This window comes from Symphalangus syndactylus, chromosome 5 (assembly GCF_028878055.3).
Source record: "Symphalangus syndactylus isolate Jambi chromosome 5, NHGRI_mSymSyn1-v2.1_pri, whole genome shotgun sequence".
NCBI classification, from domain to species: Eukaryota; Metazoa; Chordata; class Mammalia; order Primates; family Hylobatidae; genus Symphalangus; species Symphalangus syndactylus.
The window spans coordinates 148029440-148050472 of NC_072427.2; the positions used below are offsets into that span (position 1 = coordinate 148029440).

Consider the following 21033-nt stretch of genomic DNA (forward strand, 5'->3'; position numbering starts at 1 on the left):
AGATCTGGAAGTCAGCATCAGGGGAGTGTGATCAGGACCCCTGAGGGTGGCTCCAGCTGCAACTCCAGGGTAAGGAGTGTGGGCTCTGGGGTCCGACGGCCTGGGTTCAAATCCCAGCTTCACTGTTCCATAGCCCTGTGACCTTGGGCAAGTGACCAAGTTACTTAGTCTTTCTGTGCCTCAGTTTCCTCCACTGTAAAATGAGAATGACAGAAGTGCCTAGACTGAACTAACGTGTGTAGTCTTTTAGTGCCTGGGCACATGGCAGCGTGTGATGAGTCACTGTGCCCGTCTTATCGTCAGCCGTCATCTCGGTGCTTTTCACAACCACCTGTTATGATCGCCCTCCATTTTAAAGAAGGAGACTGGGGAGCTTCGCCCACGGTCACCCTCCCACGTGTGAGGCGGAGTCCCGACCCACGTCCGTCTGACGGAAGGCGGAGCTTTCACGCGAGGCACGCACGGAGGCACCCACAGTTACCCATCCTGCCCTGCCCTCTGGCCGCCCACTCACTGGGCAAGCAAAGTGCTCAGAGGCGACACACAGTGAACCCAGGGCTTTATTTACAAGAGGAGAAAGGTTGGCCCTGCCTGGGGCCTGGCTGGGCTATATACAGGGTCAGGGAGAGGTTGGGGGGGATGCAGCCATTTAAATTACAAAAGAATGGGGCGCTCCTAGGTTCAGGTTGTGAGTCTGCCCGTCGTGGAACGCTTCCGCAGGGTCAGGGCTGAGGCTGCCAAGAGAAGGGAGTGAGGGAGTGAGAGGGTGGCTGGAACCTGGAGGTGGAACAAGAAGGTCTGGGGCAGCTGGGAAGCACAGAGTGAGGCTGCGGCCACCCCATCCACCCAAGGAAGGCAGTGGAGCCAAGGACACGGGGCAGAGCAGGGAGGACACCCAGGCAGAAGAGCTGTACCATGGCCACCTGAGGACAGCACCGCTCACTTCCTCTTGAGGGAACCCTTGCTCTTCTCCTTGTCTGCTGACCGCTGCTTCTTCACTTTCTCCTCCCTCTTGTTCTTACTGTGCAGGTTCTCATACACATCCTCCTTGTGTCTGCAGCGGGGTGCAGGGGGCAAGTACAGGCCGTTGGTGCAGGTCAGGAGACAGCACAGGGGGACCCGGCACTGGCAGTCCCCTCTGGCCACCCCATCTCACAGGTGACCCAGCCACTGTCCCTGCACTAGACTCCAAGCTCCTAGAGGACAGAGGCTACATCTCATACATGAGTGCACTGCTGGTACCTAGCAGAGGCCCACACGTGGTGGGCACTCGGGAAATGCTTATGAACAGAAGGGGTGAGAACCAAGCCTGAACTTGAAGCCAGATCCCCCCAGCTGCAACACTTGTCCTCTCCAGAAAGTGAGGATCGGGCTGGGCAGGACAAAGGGGTGGATGCCGGGCGGTGGCAGTCAGGGCCACTCACTTGGACGACGTGCGGGAGGCCTTGGCATGGGCATTCTTCATGGCTGGGGGGTAGGTGATGTTCCCGTACTCCGACTCCTGGCCCTTCTGTGACTGTAGGGAGGGGGACAGTGGGAGGGTGGTGGTCCCAGCAGGGCCAGGCAGCACCCATCCCACACTGCAGCCCCCCCCCCAGGCCCTGCTCTGCACGCACCTGCAGGACCTCCAGCTTCTTCTTGGTGGTTTCAATGAACTGGGCAATGGCCACGTAGATGAACTTGTACTGCGCCTCTGTCTGCACCATGCCCGAGCGCTGCGCCCGCACCATCTGGATGGTCTTCTGGATGTCAATGTCACAGTCGAGGCCTGGGTGGGGGGCAGTCAAACCTCAGGTCCAGGCGTAGAAGGACACCGAGGGGCTGCTCACTCCCCACCCCCAAACCCCCAGGTGCCCCTCACCCTTGGTGGAGATGTTCTCCATGAGCATGTCGATGACAATGATGGTGCCTGTGCGGCCAATGCCGGCGCTGGGGAAAGACGGGGGCCCCATCAGAGGCCAGTCAAGCCCTCCCTGGGAAGGGGGGTACCCAGTGCTCAGCTCCAGCCCCAGGCACCACAGGAGCAGCCTGAGCCTCCAGTGATGGGAGGGAATGTGCCCAGGGTCACCAGGCAAGTGACGATGGAGGTTTGCCCAGCTCTGCATGGACACGCTCCACTTCTGGCTCTGCGGTGCTGACGCTGGCTCCCCAGCTGCCACCATCCTTCCCTCCTCCACTCCTCGCACCGACTCCTCACTCCTGGTGAGTGGCTGCCCCCACCCCGGAAGACCTGGGACCCCCAAATCCCACCGCTGTCCTGCCGGCTCCCAGGTACCCTGAGCCCTCCCCGCCTCTCCCTGCAAGAGTTATGGAGCGTCTCTCAGCATGGCCTCACTTCCCCTTTTCTTCAAACCCTGACATCAGGGAAAGGACAGTCCTGAGACAGCAGGGTGCGGGGGCACAGGGTCAGGGGACTCAGGCCAGCAGTGCAGTAGGAAGTTTCTCTCCTTTCCCACCCCTGGGCAAGCAGACCCCAGGGAGACCCCAGGCCCACCCTCGACTGAGCCCATCAAGCTGATGCCCTGAGTCGCGCTAATTTCAAACCCAGATTGTCAAAAATAACCCCCCACACCCACTTCCTTCCTGTAACGTCTAAATAAAGGCCATGGGGCTTTCAAGAAGTGTGTGAATGTGTGTGGCGGGTGAGCAGGAGGGTAGCTCTCAGGGATGGGCCTGTCCCTGAGAGAGCAGAGGACAGAGCTGCATCCCCGAGACAGCCCGTCGGGGGCACCTCTAGATTCAACCGACTTGCCCTGTCCCAGGACAAACAGCTGCTGGGGGAAGAGGAGGAAGCCAGATGCGGTCACAGGCCTGGGGTCTACGGAGGGCGTAGGAAGGGACCAGGGCAAGGCAGGCTCCCATTCCCCTATTCTCTGCCTGATATGAGTTACTAAACCAGTAACAGCGCCCAGTTTTTGAGGGCTGACGGAATTCCAGCCACAACGACAGGGTCTCATTGAGTTCTCACGACAACCTGAGATCCTGATTTTACAGATGAGGAAGCTGAGGGTTAGAAAAGTTAAGTAATTTGTCTAAGATCACACAGCTGGTAAGCGGAGGGTCCCTGCACCCGCTGCCTCTCATCCACCCAGGCCAGGCCGGCTCAGTGGACTCATCTGTGGGACCCCTGCTCCTCCTTGCAGCCCCCACCTCTGCACCTTACCGGGGTCTCCTGATCACAAACATGAGGGTAGATAGAGGAGTTATGTGCAGCCCCAAAGAGGCATCACCCATCCCCACACAGCCCTGGGGGCCAGGATGGGGCACTGCCTGGGGAAGGTGGGAGAGAGGGCGGAGTCAGGAAGAAGCCGAAGCCCTGCGGCTACCCATGGAAAAGGAGGAGGAATGGGGAGCACACGCCCCATGGATGTTCCTGGGAGACGAGAAGAAACCAACGGAATGGGACCTCGAGAGAAAGCGGAGCAGCTGGGACCCAGGCCTACTGTGGGTGCCTGCCCGGCCTTGCCCTGACTAGCTTGGGCCTGGCCAGCAACTGGGTCCCGGGCTCCTCCTCTGTATTTGGCAGGGTTGGGCGAGATGGTACATCTGGGGAGGGCTCTGAGGAAGACACCCACAGGCAGAGGGCCAAAGTGGGGCTGGTTCCAGCCGGGATCCACCCAGGGGTCTGGAGCCATGAGGGGACCCAGAAGAAGCTGGGGGTGAGCGAAAGGCACTAAACGTGTGAGCTAACGTTTATATTGCTTATAACAGCTCATGGCACTTAGCAGTATTTACTTCTCAGCTGTCACTACTACCATCAGGAGTATCATCCTCACCTGCAGTGCACGATGATGGGCCCTGCGTGAGGCAGGCTTTCCTGCCGCTGGTTGATCTGGTCCAGGAAGCTGAGGACACCCCCAGGCTCACTGGGGACCCCATGGTCGGGCCAGCTCAGGTACTGGTAATGCCAGATCTCCCGAATCAGGTCCCCCTAAGCCGAGGACATAGGGTCAGTGCCCCCTCCTCCCTCGGAACACCCCATCCATCTCGCCCTACCCAACCAGAGAGGAGAACAAATCCAGGGAGGGACTCCCGGAACGGAGCAGGGCGTGGGGGCCACTCACATTGTCCAGCGGGGAGACCTGTAAGGTACGGAGTTTGTATTCGGTTGTGTCATGCTCCCCGCAGTTGGTCACAGAGTAGGGCCCATAAACGCGCTGCATGCCCACCTCGGGCCAGTATGGGACACATTTGTTCTGGAAAGGGAGGGTCGGGTGGGGATAAGGCACAGAGCAGGGCACTGTGGCCCATCCCAAGTCCTGCTCTATATTCTGAGTGCCTGGCACTGGCCCATACATTTGTTGGATGGACTGATGAGCTGGCAGAGAGGCAGGAGACCTGGGCTCTCGTCTCAGATCAGCCACCAACAGGTGGTGAGGCCTGGCCAGCCACGTTACCGGTACATCCATGTCATTCAACAAACGTTGCCAGGGCAGGCGTTGTCCCTGAAACTGTGCAAACCAGGCTGCAGTCACAGACACAAATAACACCCAGTGTGTGCCCCTGTGCCTCAAGGAGCTCACAAAGACAGGTGACCGGGGGAGACACCACGCTGAGGAGCACGGCTGAGAAAGAGGTAATTCTCCCTCTAGGTCCTGGAAGAAACAAGACCTGGATTCACAGAGGAGGCAGCTCTTCGGCTGTGTCTTCAAAAACGAGGCATCTGCCAGGCAGAGATAGTGTGGAGTCATTTCCTAGCAGAAAATGAGCTTGTGCAAAGAAAGGCTGGGAACCTGAAAGAGCCGGGGCTGCTGGGGGCGGTGAGCCTTCAAGAGAAGCGTGGGGGTCAGAGGGAAGCCACCAGGCCTTGAGTGCCAGGCCTTGGAGTGCGACTTTATCCCAAAGGTGACCAGGAGCCATGGAAGAGATTTCAGAAAGGAAGGAACTTGACCCAGTTTATGTCACGGATGGGATCAGCTCAGTGGCAGCACAGAGGGTGCTGTGTAGGGGGAGCCTGTAGGGTAAGGGGCAGACTCCAGAGAGATCTATGGGGCATAGAGGACAGGAGGGGCCTGGATGCAGACAGGTGGGGAAGGGGTAGGAGAAAGGAGGACAGCCTAAAACCTGGGTCTGGAGCTCAGAAGAGCCCAGGGATGCATGCAGGGATCTGGGGGTCGCATTGTGTAGTCGAGACTTTGTCACTAGCCCTCAGTTTCCCAACAAGGGCCGGACCCTCACCCCCGAGATCCCTTTCTGCCCTGGCATCTGACGGTTCTTTGACTTAATGGTATGACCACAAGCACGGGGGACGGATGTGGGGATGGGGCGGTGTGCCCTACCCGGCCTTTCTCCACCTCTCGGGTGGTCATGACAATGACGCGGGTGTTCTCCTGCCACGCCATCTGCCAGAAGTCGTTGACCGTGGCCTCCAGACAGCCCTGGCTGGCGATGTAGGTCTTAGCGTTCTCATCAGGGTCTAGCAGCTGGTTCTGGACGCAAGCGTGGAGAGATGCACCCCAAGACAGTGAGCCCCTTGGCCCAGCACAGGCCCTGGACCACTGCTACCCTCACCCATGCAAGAAGCCAGCTTCGGCTTTGCCCAGCTGTCTCTGGATCTAGGGTCCCCCACCAGACAGGGAATTCCCAGGGCCCAGCCACTCCTCCCACATGACCCACACCACTGACCTTGATGTAGTTGGCATTGATGTAGTCGGACCCAGGGATGTTACTGTCACGTCCCTGCAGGATCACTCGGCTGTGGTCAACTGGGAGTGGGTGGAAAGGAGGCGAGATGGCCTGGGTCAGCCAGGGACTCGCCACACCTGGGCCAGACCCTCCTGAGCTAACAGGCCGTTCTGGTCTCAGAAGCCATGAGGCTTGCGGGGGACTGTGGGCAGCAGGGGTGGGGGATCATCTGTATGGAGGGAGTGAGGGGGTTCACAAGGAGGTTGGGAGCAGGGGGCAACCTGCCTGCTGGTGGTGGGGAGGCACTTCTGGGAGGAGTAGAGGCCTTTTGGAGAAGGGGGAGGCTCTGTTAGGGGGTGTGGGGAGATGGCCCCTCCTGGAGTGGAGGGTGGAGACCTGTGAGATGAGGGGAGGCAGCTGGGGCAGGGGCGGTCTCCTGGGTGAATGGGGCAGCCTAGGTGCTCACAGGGCAGAATGTTCTTGTAGCGGTTCTTGCCCTTGTTCTCTGGCCGCTGCCCTTCGAGACGCTGGTGCAAGTTCTTCACCTCCTGCTTCTGCAAACTCTGAGATGTGGGTGGGGAAATGAGCATCAGCTCCTGGAGAGGGCATCCATCGGGGGAGCTCACGTGGGGTGGGTCAGGAACAGAGGTGGGCAAGGAGGGGAAGGTGTCCGCCTGGGGCCCCATGCCGCCGCCACAACCTCAGCCACCCCAGCCCTGCCGGTCCCCACCGTGCACCTCAAACTCCTCCCAGAAGCCAGCCTTGGCTGTATCCTCGGACTCCTGCTTCTTGTTCAGTTCCAAGACTCGGTTCTCAATGTCAGCCGCATTCACCCTCGTGGCGTAGTATGGCTGGGGTGGGGGAGAGCGAGAAGTCAGCAACTCAGAGATCCCAGAAGCTCACATCTAGGGGACAGCTCAGGGGAAGCGGGGAGACAGCTGGGCCCACCCCTGACCTGCCGCAGGTAGACAAAGGCGCCTGAGGCCTCCTCAATCCCCGTCTTCTTGAAATGCTCCACCAGGTCCGTGAGGCTGTCGAAGGTCTCCGAACCACCCACTGTGTAGCGTCCACCCTGGGGGGAGCCAAATAAGGCCATTCACAGGACCTGAGTCTCCCTCCCTGGGCCCCAGCCTTGGGTTCAAGCCCAGGCAGACCCTCCCTGCCACCCACACTGCGGTCACAGACAGGAGCCTCAGCAGAGGCTCCCCCGCCGCCTGGCTACCTTACCTCACACATGACCTTGATGTGGGTGACCCTGAGCGGGGAGCCTGGGCCAGCCTTGGGCTGGTCACTGAGCACAGACAGCACGAAGTCTCCAGGCTGGCTGAGGCTCTCACGCACAAGAAACGTCCAGGGTTCGCCTTTGGTCTGCAGCAGTGTCTCTGCCTGCCCTCCAGACATGTGGCCATGGTACCACCTAGAGAAGGCAGCATCAGGGGAGGTGAGACCCAGGCCACAGGAGAAGGCACTGAGCAAAGACATTCACAGAGAGGGGCAGGAAATCGAGCACCTACTGTGTGTCAGGCACTGTGCTAGATGCTTCCAAATCCACCACCATATTTAGGCCTCTCACAAACATGCTGAGAGCTAGGTATGATATTACCCCCATTTGATAGATGAGGAAACTGACGCTGAGCTGTTACTCACTGGCCTAGGGCCCTTGACTGACTCCAAGGCAAGCTTCCAGAGCTCTGTTGCCCAGGCTGGAGTGCAGTGGTGCGGTTACAGCTCTCTGCAGCCTCGACCTCCCAGGCTCAAGCCATCCTAGCCTCCAGAGTTCTAACCAGGCTTTGAACCCAGAGCCCACCTCTGAAAGGCAGAAAGGCTGGCAATATTCAAAATATTTGGAAGAGAGAAACTAAGGACGAATCTCCGTGAAGGATAGAGCTGTGCCCCAGCAGAGACCAGAAGCAAAGAGAAACGCAGACCGAGGCCGCACCACAGGCAGTGGCGGGAGATGGACACACAGACTCAAGTCACAAGGAAGGCGGATGAGGTGCGCTCCCCAGGGAGGTGAGGAAGACAACCCCACTGGGGAAAGAGTGGTATAGGGGGTTCTGGGGTGCCCTGGATGATGTCACTGAAAGGGAGCCCAGGGTTCAAACGGGTTCAAAGGGATTCAAAGGGGCTGTCGGGGCAGAAAGCAGAACTAAGCCCTTTCCCCGAAGCACACCCCTTTCCCAGGAGGAAACTGTAGCCCCACAATGCCCAGCCCCACAGGAAACCACGTGATGGAAAAAACACAAAACTCCTTCTGGGGAGAGAGTGAGAAGTGAGGTTGTGAGGTTTCCTCAGCCCAGGGACGAGGGGAGGGCGGGCAAATTTTCCAACCGCAGGGATGGGGGGAAGGAGGGGAGGACCAGTCTGTCCCAACCCATCTCACCCCTGCCCAGAGGTGACTCCAGCCGAGAGACCCCCAGAGCCTCCTAACCCCAGTAGGCCACTTCAGCCCACCGCTTGCAGACAAGCTAGGACCCCAGGCAGTGGGGAGGGGGCTGAGCCCCTTCCCTCAGGCCCCAGGATGAGGAAGTCTCCATGCAAATGTCAGGCTGACCACAGGAAGCGCAGAGCGACCGAGGGACAGATGCAAATTCCTGCAGAGAAGGAGGCGCCACAGACAAGGCAGGGGACACAGCAGAACCAGGGAGAAAGAGCCTCTCACACACTCTCAGGCTCAGGGGTGACACTGGCTCCTGGGATGGGTCACCCAAAAGGGCCTCCAGTGTGGCTTCCCTGGTCTTAACCTCCTGCCCCGGCACTGCCCTCCCTTCCTTCTCTCTCTTCTCTCTTCTCTTTGAACCCAGGCCTCAGCCTCCTCTGCAGGGGCCTCCTTGGGCCCCGCTCCTCTCTTCCAACTCCAGGCACTGGTCAGCCCGTCCTCCTGTCCTGGCTTGAGGCAAGGAGAAAGAGAGGACATGAGCTTTAGAGGGTCTCAGTGGCAAGAGCCCCCTGAGTGTTGCGGTGGGGAAGAGGAAGGGCAGGGGGGCAGACGCAGAGCCAGCCATGTGAGGCTCACAGAGAGAAGGAAGGCCTTGAAGGAGGCAGATCCAGGAAAGGAGGCCTCCCAGGTGGGCCACAGGGCTGTACCGTGACCGAATCCAGCTCTAAGTTTCAGTCAGTGACTTGACCAAAAATACTGATGCAGTTTGGAGACCGGAATCTCAGAGAGGCTGCAAGCTGGCAGAAGCAAGTTTCCCAATCATTTCAATAACCGATCCATGAATGCAGGGCAAGGGCAAATCGGCTTGGCCCAGGGGTCCATGTGGAAACCCCCTAGCGTTATTCCGCTGCCCTTTAAGAGGATCTGGCATTGAGATGCGGCTTCTGAAAGGAGCCATGGTGTCCTGAGGAGCATTCAGAGCCCCCTAGCCCCCAGCGCATGCCTTTGGGAGACCACAGGAGGAGTCGGGGAGGGCACAGGAAGGAAATGCCTGGAGTATCACTCTGTGCCCGGAACAATGTGAGACCCTTTACACAGGTGAACACTTCACATCCTGCTCTCAGTGGTCTCTGTTTGGGCCGGAGACCTATTTGACCCCACAGAACAGACCCATCCCCACTGGGCGACTGGGACAAGGCACCAACTGTCCTGGCAAGCGTTCATCCCCATCTTCACTCCAGTGTCAACTCCTTACTGTCCTAACGTGCTGGGGTGAGGGGCAGATGGAGGAAGGCAGCTTGTTTCCAGAGGAAGAAGAGCTTTCTAACAACAGAGCGGGCCTGCATGACATGCTGGCCACCAGCAGTGGCCTCCCTGTCTCTAGTGGGACCTGGGTTGCAGCAGCCCCTGGAGTTGGGCAAGGCAGCTTTCTGTGGCTTCCTCGGGGTTAGATGGAAAGGGTGGTAGGTTAGGCTCTGAGACACCAGGCCGCAGGACAGCATGGAGGAGGGACACTGAGAGCCCCAGCCGGCGCAGGGACGGGAGGGGATGGAGGGTAGGCAGTGCCGGCTGCCAGTCTCCCTGCCTCCCTGGCCGTTCAGGGTGGGAGCCGGCTCGTCCCTGCTTGGGAGTGGTGGGGGTGCGGGGCCCTCACCTCTCACTAGTGGGATCGGAGCAGTTCAGCGGGTACTTGAGGTGGATGATGGTGCCGTCGCGGTCCTGCAGGATGCCCTGCTGCTGAGTGTAGTACTCCACCAGCTCTGTCAGCGTCGCGAACTTCTCCCCTCCATACAGGTCATAGAAATCCCCTGAGTTCTGGATCCGAATATGGGTCACCTGATCCCCCACCCTGCAGGGCACCAGGCGGTGAGGCCAGTTGGTGCAGGTCCTGGGTGGGAGCACACATGGGCATGGGTGGGCACAGACAGGGATGGGGAGTGCGGGGGTGGGGGGCAAGGAAACAGACGGGGAGTCAGCACTGCCACGGGGAACCAGGAATGAGTGGTTCAGGGCCTGGATGGCACAAGAGAGTGGCCAAAACGCCCGGGGTTTCGGGGGGGCCCACCTACCTGACGGAGAGCGAGAAGTCACCCTGGTTCTTGCGACTGGGCCGAGCCAGGAAGCTACCATGGACACCTCGGCCCTTGAGCAGGGTCTCTGCATCCAGTCCACTGAGGTCTCGGTGAAACCACCTGGGCGGCCCAGGCAGGGCAGTGAGGAGGGGTCCCGTGGGCACCAGGCACCCTTGCCTCCTGTCTACCGTGGGTGGCAGGCCCTTACCTCACCATCCTGGGGGCTTCCGGAAAGGAAGGGGGCACAGGGAATGAGGAGGTGCAGCTAGTCTGGGCAGGCGGAGAACTCAGGGACTAAGCCTCAAATGCAGCTCCCAGTGCCAAGCCGCCTCACCACCCCTGGTGGTCCCAGTTCTGGGGCTGCCACTCCACTGGCCTGGGGCAGCCGGCAGGGCGGGGACAGGAAGAGGCGCGGCCGACCCCTTGGGGGAACTCACTTGTACTTCTCGTTTTAGAGCAGAGCAAGGGAAGAGAAGCAGAGCAGGGTGGCACTGGGGGTGGGGACGGGGCCCACTTCCCACACGTCTGCAATCAAAGGCTCAGGAGTATGGCATTGCACATATGTGACAACACATGCAGTAAGGACACATGTGTGCCTTGCACACTCCAGGCCCAGATCATACTTCATGCATGCGAACCCAGACGGTCACACGGCATCTCTCCCTCCTCCACCAGCTGCTTTTACGCAGCCCTCCCTGGCCCACGCTAATAACAATGATGGTGGTGACAGCTGTCATCGAGTGAGTCCTGCTGGATGCCGGGCGCTGTGCTGTAATGGCGTTCACATGCCTTGTGTGATTGGTTTCTCACCACAGCCCTGTGAAACGGGCTATCTTTCTCATTTTACAGACAAGGAACCTGAGGCTCAGGGAGTTTAAGGCATTGCCTGTCCAGCAGTGAGTCAGCTGCAGTGTCAGGATTCAAACCCAGACAGTCCGGTTCCAAAGCCAATGCTTTTAACTCCTATACACCAGCCCTCAGGGCTTCAAAGAACAGAGATTAAGAGCCTCCTTGTCCAAAGGGGCTGCCATGGGAGCAGGAGACTAATAGTGAAGATCTTGCCAATGCTTGCAAGAGAGAAGGGTGCCCTCCTCTAACCAACACATGCGGTTTGTCCGTGCCACTGTGGCAGAGGGATGGCCAACATGACCCTGAGCAGCCCGAACTTGGGTCCTTTCTAATTCTTGTCCCTAGGCCTCTGCCCTGCCCCAGGACTCGCACCAGGGGGCCTGTCTCCTGGGGGCTGGGGGCCAAGGTCCTCGCCATGGCTGATTTTCTCAGGGCTGGTTGATCTTAGAGGCCCTAAACGCTAAGGTATATGATGCTCCCTGCCTGTAATTCCAAATACAAACATCAACACCAAACCAAAACGCGGAAAAGCAGCTCAACAGGGGATACATAAGAAACACATATTGGTGGCTTCCCCTAGGGAGGGAAACTGGGTGGCTGGAGGACAGGGCTGGGGAGACACTTGGTTCTCTACATACCTTTTTGAATGTGATATGATGGGCATGCATTACCTTTATAAAAATAAATATGCTAACTGGGAACAATTTCTGGGAAACTTTTAGGGTACAGGGAAGGCTCTTTGTCTCTACCTGGATGCTTTTTGCATGGATGTGTATAAACGTGAAGTCGGCTGGGCGCAGCGGCTCATGCCTGTAATCCCAGCACTTTGGGAGGCCAAGGCTGGCAGATCACGAGGTCAGGAGATAAAGACCAACCTGGCCAACATGGTGAAACCCCCTCTCTATTAAAAATACAAAAAAATTAGCTGGGCGAGGTGGTGGGCACCTGTAATCACAGCTGCTCGGGAGGCTGAGGCAGGAGAATCACTTGAACCCAGGAAGCGGAGGTTACAGTGAGCCAAGATCACACCACTGCACTCCAGCCTGGCAACAGAGTAAGACTCTATCTCAAAAAAAAAAAGCGAAGTCAGGTTGTGTGCTTAATATTTATGAACATTATGCATGTTATGCTTCAGTTAAAAGAAGAAAAAATAAAGTTTTAAGCCCAACAAGTCTAATTTTCCCATGGTAACTACTTTATCATTTTTAGAAACATCAAACATCAATGTTTTCCCCCAAAAAAGGCTTTTCCACTTTTCTTGCTTTTTGTTCTATTTGTTTCTGGTTTTCTTCTCTCACTGGTGCCCTGGGGAATCTGCCTGCTGGGTTTATTGCATGGCTCAGCTTTGACTACCCCTTCAGCTTGGACACCACCCCGGAGCCCTGGAACCCCATGGAACCCCCACGCCCAACGCCAAGGAGCAAGAAGAGCATATGCAAAGCTGGCTGCAGCGCAGGACACCCACTGGCGCTCCCGCTCATCTCTGAGTGTTCAGAGTCCAGTGCGATGCCTGGCACTGAGCAAGTGTCCAACAAACAAACTCGTCCGTCCATAGCCACATACCTGGCCGCAAGTACAGCTTCCTGGTCCTACACACACAGCCTGCTTGTCATACGCAGGCAAGGGTGCACACACAGTCAAAGCACACACACCTCATCATCCATGTCCACCTACACACATACCTGGTCCAGTGCACATCCCCACACATGGAACATAAATCTGACCACACATGAGGTTTCGGGTCCATGCTCAGCACCAAATGCCCACTGCGCTCTGGCCCCAAGACACTCCTTCCGGGGCTTAAACCCACTTGGTGGAAAGGAATTAACTAGGCACCCAGAAGAAACTAACTAGGCACCTCTTCCTGACCCATGGAAGAGGCAGGAATTCCTCTGAAGGGTGTCAAGCCAAGAGGCAGAACTCAGAGAAGAGGTACAGTTTCTGCTATCCTTTGGCAGGAAAGTAAAACACTACCTCCCTTACCTTGGCATGGTGTGGGGTTTGCAGATCACATTCACATACACGATCTCATTTAGGCCTCAGACAGCCCTGTGATGTAGGAATAATTTTCCCCATTTTCTTATGGGAGGAAACAAGCTTAGGGAGACTAAGAATTACAAAAGTAAGTGCCTGGGCCGGGCGCGGTGGCTCACGCTTGTAATCCCAGCACTTTGGGAGGCCGAGGCGGGCGGATCACGAGGTCAGGAGATCGAGACCACGGTGAAACCCCGTCTCTACTAAAAATACAAAAAAATTAGCCTGGCGTGGTGGCGGGCGCCTGTAGTCCCAGCTACTCGGAGAGGCTGAGGCAGGAGAATGGCGTGAACCCAGGAGGCAGAGCTTGCAGTGAGCCGAGATTGCGCCACTGTACTCCAGCCTGGGTGACAGAGCGAGACTCCGTCTCAAAAAAAAAAAAAAAAAAAAAAAGTAAGTGCCTGATAATTCAGAAGAAAAAAGTATTTCCTTGGAAGCAGGAAGGTAAAAGTAGAGGTCAAGGCCAGGTGCAGTGGCTCACGCCTGTAATCCCAACACTTTCTGCAGGTGAGGCTGGTGGATTGCTTGACACCGAGTTTGAGACCAGCCTGGGAAACCTGGAGAAACCCTGTCTCTACAAAAAATACAAAATTTAGCCAGGTGTGGTGGCACACCCCTGTAGCCCCAGGTACTTGGGAGACTGAGATGGGAGGATCGCTTGAGCCTGGGGTGGTCGAGGCTGCAGTGAGCCAAGGTTGTGCCACTGTAATCCAGCCTGGGTGACAGAGTGAGACCCTGTCTCAAAAAACAAAAATAAAAGTACAGCTGGGCGCAGTGACTCACACCTGTAGTCCTAGCACTTTGGGAGGCCAAGGTGGGAGGATCACTTGAGGTGAGGAGTTCGAGACCAGCTGGGCAACACAGTAGAACCCCGTCTCTGCTACCCTGTAATCCTAGCTACTTGGGAGGCTGAGGCAGGAGAATTGCTGGAGCCTGGGAGGTGGAGGTTGCAGTGAGCAGATATTGCACCACTGCACTCCAGCTTGGGTGACAGAGCAAGACTCCATCTCAAAATAAATAAATAAATAAATATAAATAAAATAATTTTTTTTTTTTTGATACGGAGTCTCGCTCTGTTGCCCAGGCTGGAGTGCAGTGGCGCGATCTCGGCTCACTGCAAGCTCCACCTCCCGGGTTCACACCATTCTTCTGCCTCAGCCTCCAGAGTAGCTGGGACTACAGGCGCCCGCCACCACGCCGGCTAATTTTTTTTGTATTTTAGTAGAGACGGGGTTTCACCGTATTAGCCAGGATGGTCTCGATCTCCTGACCTCGTGATCCGCCCACCTCGGCCTCCCAAAGTGCTGGGATTACAGGCGTGAGCCACCACGCCCGGCCCAATAAATTTTTAAAAAATTAAAAACCAAGGCCGGGCGCGGTGGCTCAAGCCTGTAATCCCAGCACTTTGGGAGGCCGAGGCGGGTGGATCACGAGGTCAGGAGGTCGAGACCATCCTGGCTAACACGGTGAAACCCCATCTCTACTAAAAAATACAAAAAAATTAGCCGGGCGTGCTGGCGGGCGCCTGTGGTCCCAGCTACTCGGGAGGCTGAGGCAGGAGAATGGCGTGAACCCAGGAGGTGGAGGTTGCGGTGAGCCGAGATCGCACCACCGCACTCCAGCCTGGGGGACAGAGAAAGACTCCGTCTCAAAAAAAAAAAAAAAAAAAAAAAAAAAAAATTAAAAACCATACAGATCAAGATCAATGGTGATACAAGGCAGTCTGGAAGCGCAAACAAGGCAAAATAATCTGTAGAAAGTTCTTGAACTTCTCTGAGCCTCAGAATCCCTGCCTGACAAATGAGCCTAACAATATTTCCCAACTACTGATGTGAAAAGCTGGTAAGTGGCAGGGTTTCAGTGCTGCCAGCTTTTACATTATACTATTAATCCTCAGGCCAACCCTACTTAGTAGGTGTTATTCACTCAATTTTAGAAACAGAAACTAAGACTCAGAGATGTTAAGTAATTGGCCAAGGTCACAAGCTAGTGAGTGGGAAGGTGGGTAAAACAAGGCTGTCAGACGCCGAAGCCTGGTGCCCTTTCCCCCAACAATCATACCGCAGCAGACAGCGTCAGGGGGCAGATGGGATGGGCACTGCCACAGCCCATGATGGAAGGTGGAGGAAGAAGTGCTCCCCCAGAGGCAACATGGGTCAGGGCAAAGAGGTGGCATGCACAGAGTCCACATGGGCAGTGCCTGGCTGTGAGCAAGCCGTGTGGCTGGAGCAAAGTTGTTCTGAGAGGTTGGGACCCTGCTGTAGAGGGTCATTCAAGGCGAGGCTGAGAAATCAAGGATGAAATCTGCACCAAGGGAGGCCTGGTCAAGCTACCTGGCAGGAAAATGACCATGGAAAGGATCAGGGACCAGAAGACTCAGTAGGAACCCCATCGGTGGGGCCGACAGTGACAAGATGTGTACTGGGGCAGGGGCAGACGTGAGTGTGAGAAGCAAGAATCAGCAGGGCTGGGGAGCCACCCACCCACAAACTCGCCAGTACTCTGTCTGTAAGCAGGTTGTCACTTTTTCTTTTTTTTTTTTTTTGAGATGGAGTCTCTCCCACTGCACTCAGGGTGGAGCGCAGTGACGCAATCTCGGCTCACTGCAACCTCCACATCCTGGGTTCAAGCAATTCTCCTGCCTCAGCCTCCCTAGTAGCCGGGACTACAGGTGCGCACCACCGTGCCAGCCTAATTTTTTCTTTTTTTTTTTTGTATCTTTAGTTGAGACAAGGTTTCACCATGTTGGCCAGGCTGGTCTCGAACTCCTGACCTCATGATCCACCTGCCTCAGCCCCCTACAGTGCTGGGATTACAGGCGTGAGCCACCGCGCCCAGCCGTTTGTCACTTTTTCTTTCTTCTTTCTTTTGACCGGTTGTCACTTTTTCTTTTTCTTTCTTTCCTTTCTTTTCTTTCTTTCGTCTTTCCTTCCTTCCTTTCTTTCTTCTCACTCTTTCCTTTTTTTCCTTCTTCCTCTTTTTCTCTCTTTCTTCCTTCCCTTCCATTCCCTTCCCCTTCCTTCCTTCCTTCCTTCCTTCCTTCCTTTCCTCTTTCTCTCTTTTTGACACAGAATCTTGCTTTGTCACCCGGGCTGAAGTGCAGTGTCACAATCACAACTCACTGCAGCCTCAATCTCCTTGGCTCATGTGATCCTCCTGCCTCAGCCTCCCAAGTAACTGAGACCACAGGTGCGTGCCACTACGTCCAGCTATTTATTATTAGTAGTAGTCATCCTCGTAGAGATGAGTTCTCTCCCTATGTTGCCCAGGGTGGTCTTGAACTCTTGGGCTCAAGTGATCCTCCCACCTCAGCCTCCCAAACTGCTAGGACTACCACATGCTTGGGCCATCATACCCAGTATTTTTTTTTTTAATAGAGATGGGGTCTCTCTATGTTGCCCAGGCTGGTTTTAAACTCCTGAGCTCAAGCGATCCTGCCCCCTCGGCCTCCCAAAGTGCTGGGATCACAGGTGTGCGCCACCTCATCTGGCCAGGTTTTCACCTTCAACATCCCAGCTCCAACAAGGTCTAACCTGCTGTGGCCCTGCCTCTGCTCCACTAGGGTCCTCTGCCACAGGCACACTGTCCTTTTTTTGTTTGTTCCCACATTAGGGCTTTGTGCTCACCATCTCCTCTGCCCAGGGATGCTTGACTCTTGATCACCACATCACATGGCCGGCTCCTCTTCCTCCTCATCCGGGTCTCAGCTCAAATGTCACCTCCTCAGGAAGGCCTCCCTGATCCCTCCAGCTAGTAATGTCACCTGCACACCCAGTCACTTGCTAGCACATGAAGCTGGTTCATTTTTTTTTTTTTTTTATTTGAGATAAGGTCTCGCTCTGTCGCCCAGGCTGGTGTGCAGTGGTGCAATCATCGCTCACTGCAGCCTTGACCTCCCGGGCTCAAGCAAGCCTTTCACCTTAGCCTCTCCATAGCTGGAACCACAGACGCGTGCCACCACACCCAGCTAATTTCTTATTTTTTGTAGAGACAGGGTCTCACTACATTGGCCAGGCTGGTCTCAAACTCCTGGGCTCAAGCAATCATCTTGCCTCAGCCTCCCAAAGTACTGGGATCACAGGCGTGAACCACTACACCCGGCCAAGGCTGTTTCATTTTCTGTGTAATACTTCTGAGAATCTGCAGTGATCCAATTTATTGGGTTATTTGTTCGGTCTGTAACCTCCCACTGAAATGCAAGCTCCGTGAGAGCAGGGACCATGTCTGTCTCGTTCACTCCAGTATTACTAGCATCTGAAACAGCACCTGGTGCATAATAGATGCTCAACACGTACCTGTTGAATGAATGATGCAGGGGAAGGGGTAGTGAAAGGAAACAGAAAGAAGAGGGGACCAAAGTCGGATGTTGGGAAGTGCGGAGAAGTTGGCTGGGCATGGGAGGGCCTTCGCGGGTGGCCTCTGACTGCTATGTTTGAGGTGTTGTGAGCTACCCAGGGGAACAGGTCCTAAGCAGGAGGCAGAAGCAGGAGCCCAGAGGCTGGAAGTAGAAATGCAATGGAGAGAACAGATACACACTTGTCCGGGGGAAAATGTTAAAGATGGGGCAGAGGGGCATGAGTGAGCCTGGGGGTCCTCACACCTTGCGGGAAGGGGAAGGTTCATAGGGACCGGAAACAGGCGCAGGGCAGCGGCAGGTCGCACTCACGCTCACACACGTTGGAATGAGCATCAACAAGGCCCTCCCTCCCTCCAAAACCAACAGGAGACTGGGACTCAGGTGGTGCCCGGGACTTACCCACGAGACAGCATCTCTCTGTAGGGATGGGGAAGTCACGGCGGAGGGCCGCAGGGGGCAGGGCTGAGCCAGTGGCACAGCTGTGCACAGTGGCCCAAGCCAAGTGAGGAGGAACCGCTCAGAAATCAGCCACTTCCTCCTCGATCCTGCCTGCCAGGCCAATGGCACTGCAGGGACAAACCCTGGACTAATAGTCTCCAAGAAAAGGACAGGTGGGGCGGGGCTGGCCTGAGACCGCCCACAGCGGCCAGCTTCCCTGCAGCCCCAAAGCGGGAGTACAGCAGGCCCGCCTGCTGGTCCAGGGCCGCCTTCCCTCGGGAGAGAAGGAGCCACCTGGAGCTCCACCTGGAGCTCAAGCTGACAGAGCGGCGGGACGTTGGATAAGGGAACAGACCAGGAAGTAACCCTGGCTGAGGGAAGAGCAACCAATGGGGGGAACCTCTCAGTAGGCAGAAACCAAAGAGCCTAAGGGAAAGCCCTAACAGCCCAATTCCTCAGAGAAGGAGGTGCCCCCTGTGCAGGCCCACCCACCCAGGGCGCTGAGGGACCCAATCCAGCCTCTCACCTTGCCCCGGGGGAAGGGGAGGAGCCTCAGGCCCTCACTGGGGCAGGGTTAGGCCCAGCCAGGACTATAGGAAGGAGCTGTTCAGGGGGATGGGGCCTGGAAAAGCAGAGGGAATCAGGGAAGGAGAGATAGGGGTTGTCAGGTCTGCAAAGACTGACACCAAGGCTAAGTCACAGGCACGTTTATTATTGTCTGGAACATCAAGGCCTTTCCTCCCCTGGCAGTGGCACAAGGGAGGGCCAACTCTCAGGAGGCGGCCACGCTGCCACCAGCAGCAGGCCCATGCGGTGGCAGGGTCATGGGCGGCAGGAACAGCGCCTTCAGCTTGCCTGACAGGCTGGCGATCTCAGGGTCCTGGGCTTCGTAGGACTTGACCAAGCGAGCAAACTTAAGGACACCTGCAAGAGGGAGTGGAGGGTCAACGCTTCTCCTAAGGACCAGCGTGCCTAAGACACCTGGAGGGGGTGGTAGTTTAAGCATGAACTGCTCCCCCACTGGCTGGGCAGCTGTTTGCAAAACAGGACGCATGCAGGCCTCTGTCCCGTGTGGTTTTGATGATGACACTTGGTCTACACTGGGCACAACTAGATGGGATGCAGTGAATGAAAATGTCCCAAGGCAGTGTGCTTCTTGCTCTCAGGTGAACCATTTTAGCAGTTTAGTCACTGGAACCCCAAGAATGAACACAAGACCCCAGGTCTGTAGCTAGAACTCAGGAAGGCTATGGGGCAGCAGAGCTGAATCAGTCAACACCTTTGCGCAACACCGGGATCTCACCAAAAATTTAACCACCAACCCCCAAACAAAAATTAGCTGAAACACCCTGGAGAGACTGCAGCCACTGCTGTCATGCAGACATCTCACTAAAAGGTGACACAACAGCATTTAAGTCCAGCTCTGCTACTCTAGAGTCTGCACCGTTAGAGTTTGCTTCCTCATCACAAAATGGAATAATAATGTGATTAACAGTACAGGTTGACCATCCTTAATTAGAAAATCCAAAATCTGAAATTATGAGTGCCAATGTGAGGCCGAAAATGGAAAATTCCACACCTGACTTCATAGTGGGGGGTGGGGAGGACTGTAGTCAAAACGCAGTCAAAACTTTGTCTCATGCAAAAAATTATTCAGACTATTATATAAAATTACCTTCAGGCTATGTGCATAAGGTGTGTGTATATGAAACAAAACAATTTCGTGTTCAGATTTAAGTCCCGTCCTCCAAGATATCCATGTATATGTAAATATTCCGAAATCCGAAAAAAACCAAAACACTTCCGGTCCCGAGCATTTCGGATAAGGGATACGGAACCTCTACTGTACAAAATGCAACTGGGGCGCACAAGCTCAGGGTAGACCCTGGGCTCTGAGTGGCAACAATGTTAGTCAGATTGTGGCTGCCGCCGTGTGGCGAGAAAGGGGACAACCGCTCATGGGCCCACAGATTCGGCGCCCTCTCCCGACCCAACTCCCGCCTTCCCGCGTCTGACCCACCTTCCCCGTCGCAGCTGAAGCCATAGGCTTTGATAACCTCCTGCTGGATCTGCGTGGCCACGGGCAGCACGAATTGCAGCATCTTACCCATGTCGTTGCACGCATTATCCCGAGCCTCGTCCATGCGCACTGCATTCTCCGGGACGGAGAACGCCTGGATCACCTCCGCCAGGACTACTGCGCGCCAGAAGCATCCCAGGAAGGCGTCGGAGAACGGACAGCGGGCCCAGCGGAGAGCGCAGGGAATTAGTGGATTGAGGCTGTAGGTAACCCAATAAGATCCCGAGACTTGGGGGCAAGCGCCCCACTTAGAAGGACGGTACCCCGCGTTCCCGGCGGACGTAGCCAGGTTTGTCGCCCCACATCCTCCGCCCGCATCCTCCCCGGACCCGCAACCCATGTTTAAACTAGGATAATTCTCACCCTTGGCCTGCTCAGCGCTCAAGGCCGCCGGTTGGGTAGACGCGGACGCCATACGGCCTCTTAGGCTGTAGGCTCAGAGAAAATAAATGGAAAGCTCAAGAATACAGAGCCACGTCTTACAACCCTTACCCATAAGCCACGGCAGTGGAAAGGAAGCAGCATCCGGCGTAGCCGGAAGCCTCCAGGCGTGGCTAGTTCCTTCTTTTGCAAAGCTTCCAACAGTATTTGAGACGGCTCACACGCCCCAAACATAAGATCTACCGTTAGAAACAAACTACGTAATAAGGGCTTTCCAGTAAAAAGTACCAGAAAGCCTACTAGACAAATTCTAAAAGAGCTGTAACACTACTGCGTTTAGGGCTGGAGAGAAGGTGGGATATGCGTGAACTCCACAATTGGTGAGGGTGAGCTTAGGTGACGTTTTTCTTGTTCCTATTACTGTATAAACAACGACGCATGTTGTAACTTTCAGTAGGAAAAATATTCTAAGGAACTTACTTAAGTCATTCTAGAGTTCGCGAACATTTGCTCTCAGCCCATGCAAATGAGCTCGGTGCTGATTGGTTGAGAAAGCAGCCAGTCACAGCCCCTTCGTTGTTGTTAAGCCCGGAGACCTGGATTCCGCAGTAAAAGCCCAGAGCAAAAGCCGTTGTCGCACTTTCCTAAAATGGCCTTGTCTACTGATGAGCGATGGAGCCTAACGCCCGGCCCGATTTCCCTTCCCTTCCAGGCTTTTGAGATTATCACCCACTCCCTTCTCAAACTGTAGGGTGGTTAAGGATGCCAAGTACTAATCGCCTCGACCTATTAAAACTAGCCCACCCCGTCCCCGCTT

General features: G+C 55.9%; 2 protein-coding genes and 1 non-coding gene across 14 annotated transcripts; all 3 read right to left on the reverse strand.

The window, feature by feature from the left end:
• Positions 1-542: 542 nt before the first annotated feature.
• On the reverse strand, positions 543-18253 carry PTPN6 (protein tyrosine phosphatase non-receptor type 6). 10 transcript variants are annotated; one of them, XM_055280843.2, is made up of 16 exons: positions 17717-18253; positions 10075-10197; positions 9660-9854; positions 6853-7042; positions 6581-6697; positions 6363-6476; positions 6092-6188; positions 5626-5705; positions 5280-5429; positions 4065-4196; positions 3777-3931; positions 1862-1929; positions 1617-1768; positions 1425-1516; positions 915-1054; positions 543-734 (listed from the first exon to the last, which is right to left on the reverse strand). In XM_055280843.2, exons 1-15 carry the CDS (start codon positions 17728-17730, stop codon positions 940-942), a joined length of 1794 nt encoding a protein of 597 aa, XP_055136818.1. In that variant the 5' UTR covers positions 17731-18253; the 3' UTR covers positions 543-734; positions 915-939. The 10 variants fall into 10 exon arrangements, with proteins under 10 accessions (XP_055136818.1, XP_063495818.1, XP_063495822.1 ...); XM_063639748.1 differs by having other exon boundaries at positions 9660-9893; positions 17717-18178; XM_063639752.1 differs by having other exon boundaries at positions 924-1054; positions 17717-17900.
• A 194-nt stretch (positions 18254-18447) lies between these two features.
• On the reverse strand, positions 18448-20716 carry C5H12orf57 (chromosome 5 C12orf57 homolog). Of its 3 annotated transcripts, none has more exons than XM_055280867.2 (3): positions 20199-20716; positions 19863-19952; positions 18448-18679 (listed from the first exon to the last, which is right to left on the reverse strand). In XM_055280867.2, the coding sequence occupies exons 1-3, from the start codon at positions 20248-20250 to the stop codon at positions 18528-18530; spliced, it is 294 nt and encodes a 97-aa protein (XP_055136842.2). In that variant the 5' UTR covers positions 20251-20716; the 3' UTR covers positions 18448-18527. The 3 variants fall into 3 exon arrangements, with proteins under 3 accessions (XP_055136842.2, XP_063495844.1, XP_055136841.2); XM_063639774.1 differs by having other exon boundaries at positions 19776-19952; positions 20328-20609; XM_055280866.2 differs by having other exon boundaries at positions 19776-19952; positions 20199-20543.
• LOC129483647 (U7 small nuclear RNA) lies at positions 20482-20546 on the reverse strand. Its single transcript, XR_010121252.1, has one exon. It is a non-coding gene; the product is annotated as a U7 small nuclear RNA (small nuclear RNA).
• Positions 20717-21033: the final 317 nt, after the last annotated feature.

What these genes read in the sequence shown, in the direction of transcription:
- PTPN6 (XM_063639748.1), bottom strand. An exon ending in ACATCAAGGTCATGTGTGAG is followed by an intron (nt 6,698 to 6,852) that starts GTAAGGTAGCCA and finishes GGCTCCCCCCAG; the next exon opens with GGTGGACGCTACACAGTGGG. An exon ending in GGAGAACATCTCCACCAAGG is followed by an intron (nt 1,769 to 1,861) that starts GTGAGGGGCACC and finishes CCCCCCACCCAG; the next exon opens with GCCTCGACTGTGACATTGAC.
- C5H12orf57 (XM_055280866.2), bottom strand. Translation starts at nt 20,250, where the DNA reads ATGGCGTCCGCGTCTACCCAACCGGCGGCCTTGAGCGCTGAGCAGGCC. An exon ending in GAGCGCTGAGCAGGCCAAGG is followed by an intron (nt 19,953 to 20,198) that starts GTGAGAATTATC and finishes TCTGGCGCGCAG; the next exon opens with TAGTCCTGGCGGAGGTGATC. An exon ending in CTTCAGCTGCGACGGGGAAG is followed by an intron (nt 18,680 to 19,775) that starts GTGGGTCAGACG and finishes TCCCTCTTGCAG; the next exon opens with GTGTCCTTAAGTTTGCTCGC.